Below are 10,241 nucleotides of genomic sequence, written 5' to 3' on the forward strand. Positions count from 1 at the left end.
TGTGCTTTTTTGGCATGTTTTTTTCTCGCAGCGACGGGGATGGCGTGGATGCGGATACTGTCGACGACGGTGCGCTTACCTTTTACGACGGAGTTCACCAAAATGCCCCCCGCGCGCAGGACTGCCGTGCTCATGAGTCGCTCTGATTTGCTTCAACGGTGGTCAGCCACGGGAATTCTTGATATTCTTTTTTATTTCTCAATCAAACATATGACACTGTTTGCGTAAAAGCGACTGGAGGAATTGGGTCGGCTCCCACAGTCCCACTGAATCAGACGGCTCTATTTCGCCCCCTTCAACTCACCTAGCAACGGGAGCGATTAGATCACCTTCCGCCAAATCGAAAGCCTATGTTTAGCATCCTTCGGCTCACCTTTGGGGAATGCGTGGGCGCGTTCACGTAAAATCGACGGAAGGGATTGGGTCACCTCCCGCCGAATCAGACGCCTTTATTTAACCCCCTTCGACTCACCCAGCAATGAAAGCGATTGGATCATCTTTCGTCAAATCGGACGCGTCTGTTTAGCACTCTTCGACTCACCTCTGAGAAATGCAAGGGTGTGTTCGTGTAAAAGCAGCGGGAGGGATTGGGTCGTCTTTCGCCGAATCATACGCCTCTATTTAGCTCCCTTCGACTCACCTAGCGACGGGAGGTATTGGATCACCTTCTGCCAAATCGGACGTCTCTGTTAAGCATCCTTCGGCTCACCTATGAGGAATGCAAGTAAAAATACAGTGCATGCAACCAAGCAGACTTCAGGTCGACACGCATCACAAAGGGTTTCCGTGGCCCGCAGGTGCACTGCATTAACACTGGTTATACATCTGAGAGGGCATTTTGGGAAGGCATGTATTTTCGTTGTGTGATCTACAGCTGTTGGATTGTCAGGGTCCGTTTGGCGTTACACGGGCAATGCACGCAGGGGCACAAGGTCGGAACGTGGGGCCAGCAGCCCAGCAGTGCGCATGTACGGCTCATGAGCGCTGCGTTGCTTGCTCACGTTCTTGGCACGTGCAAGGCACTCGACTCACCGGTTCCATGAATTCTCTCTATCCCGTGACCTTGCGATGGGCAAGAGGCCCAGCCTGCCACGCCAATGCCATACATCGCCTTTTTATATGGGAGAGAAATGCTATACATCGCCTTTTTTTAGAAGATGCTATCCATCGCCTAAGCCTAAGCATCGATGCTGGCGGTCGGCTGCGACTCGCCTCAGTGGGCCGGCCCAGTAAAGCAGTTTTGGAAGCTTTTATGAACCGGTTTAGACTGGTTTTAGAAGCATTCATGTGGTTTTTTTGTTTCTATGTGTTTTAGCGTTATCATCGGGTTTTTATTTTTTTAATTTATTTTCATTACATCTACTTTTTATTTTCAATACACGTTGTACCTGTTTGTATACACGTAGATATTTTTTTGATACACATTGAACACAAATACATGTTTTGAATATATTTTTGATACATGTTATAGTTTTTCAAATACACATTGAATATTTTTTTTAATGTTATGAAACATTTTATTAAACTACATGAACAATATTTAAATTATATATTTTTTTAAAAAAAATTTATCAACATATGTTTGAAACACGTTGACATTTTCTTAAAATTTCACAAACATTTATTTGACTGGTATGTAACATTTGTTTGAGTTTAAAACATTTTATAATTTGTATAAATATATTTTAAAATATAACAATCATTTTCTAATTTTATTGTCACGAATTTTTCAAATAGTACATATTTAAAAAATGCATGAATTTTATTTTACATGTGTTACCATTTCTTAAATACATGACGTACATTTAAGCAAATTAATTTTTGGAATATGTAAACAAACATAAAAAATGAAAAGGAAAAAACGCAACAACAAAAACTAATGAAACTAACAAACGTAACACTACTAGGCCAGCCCACCATACACCCTGTTTGAGCCGGGGAGCTAGATGCGCCCAGCCTGCCATTTCTCGTCTCACAACTTTGTTGCTTGTTCTGATTTGGTATCAGACCCACTATGTATCGGGTCAAAATTTATGGGCTTAGCTCTATGGAGACAACTAATTCCTGGTCCCTAAGGCCCATTTGGTTACGTACAATGTGTTGTTAGATTCTTGCCCGAATGATGGCGTATTCATTCAAAGTCGGGCTCGTTCTCAATCTTCATTCTAAAAATGTGTTGCTAGTGAAGAATAGTTGAGACTAGCATATAACGGGTCTCTCACACATCTTTCTAAAGCATGAGAAGATGGGATGTCGATCACCCCACACACATGTTGTGTTCTGTGAAGGATTCAAACCGAGACCAATAGAAAAAAAAATCATTCTAATGATAGAAGGAGCTTGGGTAACCCTATTTGTGACCAGATTGTCTATGTCTTGAAACCTCAACACTTATGAACTCGCCCAAGTGACGTTTTTGTGTACAACTCAATGTGACTACCCGTATATGACCAGGGGAGGACTTAGGGTATACGTGTCGGATGGAAATGATTCCAGTGACTAATGTTTAGTGAACAACTTATTGGAAATGTTGAAAATGCATGTAGCCCTTGAGTATGGTTTCGGTAACTAAGGACAATCTATGTGGACTAATGTTTCATTGAGGTTTATTTAAAATAATATCTCATAAGAATTGGATAGATTCAAGAATGAATAGCATAAAGATAAAGATATGCTTTGAGCTTCGTATTGAATGGCAATTCCTATGGAGTATCAAGTGCATTGAATTTTATATGAAGAAATGTCCATAGTGATGCATGAAGTGCATTGGATGGATTTATGAAGAGTTCCATCAAAAGCCTCATGAATAAGACCTCATGGCATCCCTCTTTGGATGCCCGAGAGCTCCAATTAGGGGGCGGTCATCGAGGTTCAGGGAAAAAGTCTCAAGATACCGGGGTCCCCATGTGGTATTAGCTCTTAGCCGCCGTGTGAATAAAACTCGATGGAGTGTGTTTTGGGATTTCAGTCCGGCCACTCATCGAGTGCGGGATCTTTCTTCGTGGCCTCCAGCGCGTAAAGGCGATCCTCCTCCTTCTCCTCAGCGACGAGGTCAGCCGCCTCCTCTGCTGCCTCCTCCTTCAAGAGTGGATGACATGATGACGGTGAAGAGCTATTCAAACGTGGCGATGGGGAGGGAGGTGGCAACTAGGCGGGACAAGAGCTATTTAGACATGACGGTATGAAGAAAGGTGGAGGCATTTGAACCGGGGCTTGTGAGTTATTCGGCCAAGTCGATAACATTTTTGTAGCCGCCGCTGCCAGGCAACGGGGAAATGTGGTGGGAAACATGACGTTAATGGCCACGGTACGTAGCAAACCACCATTAATTGGCATGCTTCCTGGTGCCATGGCATCAATAGTGGCCGCGCTGGCCTTTCCTGGTAAAATCGTCATATTCACGATTATTATGGTAATCGGGCTGATATCTATGTCGAGCAGGTTGCTGCAATGCATTGGCTTCAATGCAGGCAACGCAACACACAAACAGAGAGATTGCAAGGAATAACCGACATACGTACATTGATAGGTGACCTTTTGGTTCAGTAAATTCAGACGGAGGGAATAGAAGCATACACACGGACAGTTGCAATGCTTATTGAACAACTTTTTATTCTCACATTTCAGTGTACACAAGATTACACGGAAACATTAGCAGCCACAAGTATAACCGTAGTACTAAACCCTTGAGAAAACAACACCGTCTCTTAATAATGAAATTAAAGAAGGGGGAAATTAACGCGACCCTCAACGTAAACGTAAGATAGAACGGCAGCTAATGTTTTGTAGTACACAACAGCCTGAACCTGAATACCTGATGCACGCACTGAACCTACGAACTGAAGAAACCGGTATACGCCGCCTCACCACGCCTGCTCAGTATGCTAATGCAAAAAAGGTTCTCTCCCTCGATCTACTTCCCCTTGAGCTTGCTGTTGGCGTCGGCCTCCTTGGAGTCCTTGGAGTCCTTGGAGTTGAGCATGTCCCAGGCCTCGATCCAGGTGACCATGGCGTCGGCGAGCTTGGTGAAGTAGGGGTCGATCTTGCCGAGCTTCTCCCTGACCTGCTGCGAGAGCGAGATGTAGCACTTCTGCACGGTGTCGCATTCCTTGGTCAGCTTCGCGGCCTGGAAGAAGGGGATGATGTCCTCCTGCCAGAAGATGCCCTTGTACTCCTTCTTCAGGTTCACGAACGGGTTGCTGGCCTTGCTGTGCCAGATGTAGGGCAGCCCCGTCTTGACTCCCAGCCCAAGGTGGTCGCAGATCACCTGCACACATACACAAATTATTCAGTAAAAGTTCAGTACAGCCGAACCAAATCAAACTCAAAGGCGATATGTGTGTTTAGTTCAGTTATGTACCTTGACGCACCAGCCGGCCCACATGTCGTCGTAGCGTCCGATGGGCTGGCCGTCGCCCATGAGGCCGAAGTACATGGCCGGGCCGATGAGCTCGCGGTCGAAGGCGAGGTTCATGCCGCACATGGGGAAGAGGGAGCCCTTGGGGATGGTCATGACGGCGTCGACGTACCTGCCGTTGCGCTCCCGCGGCTTGACCAGCTGCGTGGGGGCGTCGTAGTCGGGGATGTTGAGCCAGAGGCCGTGCGACACGGCGGTGGGCACGCCCTCCCGGAGGCTGAACGGGTAGCCGCGCACGAAGTCGGCGCCCTCCTGGTAGGGGTCGTACAGGGTGTTGAAGAAGAGCGGCGTGGAGGGGCAGAGCAGGTTCTGGATGTGCTTGGCCAGCGCGTCGATGTCCTTGCCCGTGGGGTCCTTGGCCACCTGCAATGCCATCGCAGGGTCACAGGTTCAGTATGTGACTCCAAGAAGAATTGATAACGGAAGTGAAAAAGAAAGAGATGGATCTGGTGGCGGCACTCACGAAGCAGTCGTCGTCGATGGTGTAGACGTACTTCTTCTTGGAGACCATGTAGCCGAAGCAGCGGCAGGCGGAGTCCTTGAAGGAGATGCAGGAGGCCTTGGGGCCGAGGATGCGGTTGATGTCGTTGCGGTTGTAGAGCTCGTAGTCGAAGCCCTCGGGCACCATGACGGTCCTGGTGGGGTCGCCGTCCTGCACGATGATGAGGTGGTACGGCTCGAAGAAGGGCCGCCACATCTCGAGGAACTCCAGGTTCCGGATCGTCGGGATGACGATGTCCAGCTCGTCCTTGAGGAGTGGCGCCATCGTCCCCGGCCCTGCCAAAAGCCTCAGATCCTTCTTCTCCCCGATCCGTGATGCGAGCAGAGGAGGAAGAAGGTGTGTGGCTTTCGGCTCTGCGGGGGTGTGATGGGCGCTGAGAATGTGGAGGAGGAGGCGCCGTTTATATAAGCTGCGGCGCGGGCTTCCTGCTCAGATCTCCACGCGGCCGGGCGGCAGCGGGAAGTGCTCCAGTGAACCGACGAGGGTGGCGCGCCGTGAAAGGCGGATCGGGATCGCGGCGTTGGAGTGCTGGCGGGAGAAAGGAGCGGCTGGCTCGGCGCGGTCAACCGCGGGCGGAGGGCCGTCGGATCCGGAGCCAACGCCCGGATGTTGACGATCCGTTCGCTCGGCACGTCGCCTCGTCTCCTCGTGTTTACCGAACGGCCGACTGCTCTGCGTGGCGTGCGCGGATCTGGTCAATGCTTACTTTCGCCGAACTTACTACTAGTACTTGTGACGGCAACGGTAACCAACCTTTTGGAGCGGTAGTGGTGTCGGTGCAGCTGGAGTGCACAGTGTCCATTTGATTTCTTTCAAGTGTGGTTTCAAAGAAAAAAAGCTCGTACGTTGAAAGTTAGGTCGTGCGGAATCTTCTCCGCCAAACTCACGTGGGCGGGGTGTGCCGTGCGCGTCGGTGGTGTATTCACACCAAGGTGTTGAAAGTAGTAGGAGTACTAGCGTATATTGCATCGTATGTATGTATACACAAGCCATTTACTACTAGTAGTATTTTATTAGTAGAAACAACAAAAGGCATTTATTATTTTTGACCGACAGGGTGTATTGTCAACTTCTGGATCCATCAATGCACTCCCCGCAATACGAAAAAAATGGATCTATCAATGCACCACCTGCGGTGCTCTCCCTTCATCTAGTTTCAGATTTGACCCAGGAATATAATATACTTCCTCCATTTCACCAACGTAGTGTGTCCGTACTTTTCAAAATCTATTTTGACCATAAATTGCTTCTGCCGCGGTCAGTTTCATTGGTTAAATATGATCAAACTTAGATCTCGGGAAGCGTGGGCGCACTACATTGTGAAATGAAAGAAATATAATATATATATTGTATGATGCCCGATATATCCAGGATATCACTTTTGAGTAACTGATGACACATTATTAACATTTCTATCACTAATTATATCACACTGGTATGTTTTACCACTAGGGTCTCCTTTGGTTCATTAGGTAGAAATATCATGGAAATGAGAAAGATATAGAAAATAAAATGACATCTATCTTAATTTTCTTAAAGAAAGGGACGACATTTGATTCATAGGATAGAAAGTTTTTTTGTTGAGTCTAAGCTAATGTTTTTTTCCTTTCAAATGCAAAGGATTAGTCTTGTCCTACATATGAATAAAAAATTATTCTTAGAAGCCAAAGGACTCCAAAAGAATATTTTTTCTACAAAATGCTTATCCTATAGAATTTCTACCAAATTTCAGCCAAAGGAGGCCTAAAATTCGGTTACAGCATAGTCAAACTATGTTACTACTCTATATTTTCATCCGTTTACCATCATGCAACTAGGGGAACTGGTGATGTAGTTCTATGACATTGCGTTCTTGTTGAGCTCAGCGGTTTTAGTTCACCTCGCGGTGACATCAATCTTGGCATGTGCTGTCAATGACATGTAGTGGCTCCACAAGGATGTCTATATCACTACATAAAGTGACAGTCCAACTAGTACCAGATAATAAGATTAGAAAATGCTATGTGAAATTTCAGTTTAAACATGTAACAAAGACTTGTGATGCACTAGTTCGTCAACCAAATTCTATGTCGATGATTTTTCCAGACTTTCCAGTATCCAAATGGACTAGTTCATCATGAGAATAAAAAAGAATTAATATGCCCATCACTACCATGTATTTTTCTCCTCTGTCAAATTTTACATATCGTATACATGCAAAGTGCCACAATACATAATAGAAAATGTTATCAAGATTTAATTATTTAGTTGAATCAACCCTTGAGTTGATATTCACATAGCATTGTCATCAAGCTGGTTACAAAAATCCACAGGAGTTTGGTGGTCCCTATAAGATACTCCAATGTTGACCTTGACATGACTTTGGGTGCCTTCCTGGCGATCCGAGCTTAGTTCCCTCTGCTCCCATTGTCCACAAATCATTTGAGGGTTGCAGACATCCAACACTTGCTTGATAAAGATTGTCGGGAAGATCATGACCGGCAGGGAAAGTATATTACGATGGCGGGAAGGAGCACATTGGTAATGTCGGTTATTACTTGCAGGCCATGCACCATCTCATTTCGCTTGTGTTGCCCGAAGGAATGATGACTTCCAACGATAAGTTCAAGCGGGCTTTTCTATGGAGAATCACGGATAAAGTTTCTGGAGAAAAATGTAACATAAAATGGGGAGAAGGTATGTATGCCCAAGGACATGGGCAGCCTTGGCATCTTAGACATGGACAAACTTGTGTGTGCCTTGCGACTCAAATGGCCTTGGTTAGTTTGGAAGAACCCAAACAAAGCTTGGGTTGATTTGGTGCACCCATGTGATGAGGAGGACATGACGTTGTTTTATGAGTGCACTACCATCATTGTTGGCAACAGAGTCCTTTTTGGCACTCCCTGAGGTCGCAAGCCAAAAGACACCCCTCCATTTTTGTAATGTCCAAGCACAAGAATGACACTATTCGTAGGGCATTGGAGCACTACCAGTGGATAGCCAATATCAACATGAATTTGGGGCTCACAATCCATCACATCCTTGAATATTATTAGCTTCGGGTGGCATTAAGAGAGGTCTTCCAGGACGAGGAGGTGGACGATGAGATTGTTTGAAAGCTGTCCATCCGACTAATACACGACACAGTTGACATATAAAGATTAACTTTATGACACAACTACATCGCAAACAAAGATGGTTATTTGAAACAATTGGGCACCACCAGAGCACAAACTCTTTTCTTGGTTTATCATTTTGTACTTGTATGGGCAACAAATAGACTTCAACAGAGAGGATGACCAAACTGTGGCATATGCTAATTATGTAACAGGGATCTGCAGACGGTAGCACACATTATAGTTCTATGTTGATACACAACACACATTTGAATGAATATCAAGACATGGATGGGGTTGACTAATGTGGAAATCGTCAAGTGGAGCAATTTCAACACCATCATGGATTGACACCACATGATTAGTGCCAGTGGCAATGCGAGGATGGACCTTGAATCCCTCATCATGTTGTTTCCATGGAAGATTTAGAACGAGCGGAATGTGAGAGTGTTTATGAATGTGTCATCCATGCCAAATCTAACCACATACAAAATTAAGACCAAGTTCAGGCATTGGGGTTGTCAGGGTAGCCTAGTCATTTGGGACCGTATTTGTGCGGTCTTTTATTAACATAAACTCTTCTTAATGAATGAGATGACACAAAGTTTTTCCCTCCATTTCAGAAAATGTAACACTGTCATACAGAGGAGAGAGGAAGTGGTAGAAGGGTATGGGTGGGGCAGGGAAATAACCGAGGAGAGAGAGAGAAGTCACGTACCCCTAAAATTATGAATGACGTGCGTCATCGGCTGATAGCTTAGAGCTACTACCCCGTCCTGGTTTATTAGTCCTCATCGTATTTTAAGTCAAACTTTGACCACCTATTCGACTAGCAAAATGTGAATGCATGTCATCTAAAATTATATCGTTAGATTTGTATCTGAATGTAGTTTTCAATGATATTATTTTTGTATGTATAACATATATTTTATCAATTAAAATCATGATCAAAATATGACTCAAAATACGAGAGGACTAGTAAGCAGGACGGAGGTAGTATCAGCCAGGTCCCGGCCGTTGGAGCAACGGGAAGGAAGTTGAAGCATCGAGCTTCTGCCGCATTTCAGCAACCATCCATGGAGCCTCTCTTCTTCGTGTCGACCGAGTCGCGGAAAAATATAGAGAAAGGAGAGAGAGGTGGAGGGTGAGAGGGCACAGGTCTTGCGTGAGACGCGGCGTATGCTAGACAGAAAAATCAGCCTGTTGAGTTTCAGTGTTTCCCTAGAATTATTGAAGAAGGGGGGGGGGGGGGTTAGAGTAGTAAACACAGGGGGTACTACAGGTTTAAGTATTTCAGCTACTTGATGCACATGGCACAGATCTCTAGGCTAATGAACAAAGATCGACCTGTAGCTCGTCCTCGTCGGCTCGAACTGCCGCTCCACTCCCCCCTCACCTCTTGATATATCTTGCTGTTTCACCCTTGTTTATGTCGGTGTGGGTGGGAACTCTCTCTCTCTTTTTCTTCTTAAAACAAGTGTGGGTGGGAACTCGGTTGAAGCTGAACCGACCAGGACCAGTTTGGACTTGGCACCTGCGAGTTCTGAATCTCCATCTCCATCCAGCGGTGTGTTCTTCCACAGCGCCGCGCGAGTCATGCCTGGCACAGCTGGCCACCACAACCACAAGGTGACAATGGCAATAAAGGCGCACGTGGCACGTGGACGCGTAGTGCACCCCCGCATCTTCTCCATCTCGCGGGTTTCTTGATCCGATCCTCTTCATCGACTCGTTTGCATCGTTGGTGTTACTCAGAGGTTGAAGAAACGGGAGGAGCCCATGTGGCTGGGAATAACTTTACTCCTGTAAATCTCAAAAAGGAAAAAAAGATATGCTGCAGCAGTCCTTTTGGTTTAGGCGGTGTTCGTTCCCTGTCGACAGCAGGGCCTATGGAGCTGTCATGGCAAACTACAGCTTGCGGACGGAAAGTGAGATGCAGATGTGGCCAGAGATAACCAAAATGATCAAGGTACCATAAAAAAAAACCAAAATGACGAAGGAGAAAAAAAGGTGTTTATTAGCATGAGACGTGGGACCGCCATATACTTATTTATGCTGACCAGGATGCCACCTCGGTACTATGGGTACACGAAATGAAGTTCTAACAGTTGGGTGAGATAAAAGTACTCTGTTTGGGTGTCGAGGGCTCAAAATTAAACAGATAGTTCAACGGTCCCTCGGAAAAGAAAAACAGATAGTTCAACGGGGAATGTTGACTTGTCTC

General features: G+C 45.9%; 1 protein-coding gene across 1 annotated transcript; it reads right to left on the minus strand.

Annotated features, from left to right (window-relative positions):
* Window positions 1-3,592: 3,592 nt before the first annotated feature.
* LOC125544855 (UDP-arabinopyranose mutase 1-like) lies at window positions 3,593-5,305 on the minus strand. The gene is made up of 3 exons (XM_048708633.1): window positions 4,881-5,305; window positions 4,361-4,780; window positions 3,593-4,267 (listed from the first exon to the last, which is right to left on the minus strand). Exons 1-3 carry the CDS (start codon window positions 5,181-5,183, stop codon window positions 3,914-3,916), a joined length of 1,077 nt encoding a protein of 358 aa, XP_048564590.1. The 5' UTR covers window positions 5,184-5,305; the 3' UTR covers window positions 3,593-3,913.
* Window positions 5,306-10,241: the final 4,936 nt, after the last annotated feature.

Source organism: Triticum urartu, chromosome 3, assembly GCF_003073215.2.
Source record: "Triticum urartu cultivar G1812 chromosome 3, Tu2.1, whole genome shotgun sequence".
Classification (NCBI taxonomy): domain Eukaryota; kingdom Viridiplantae; phylum Streptophyta; class Magnoliopsida; order Poales; family Poaceae; genus Triticum; species Triticum urartu.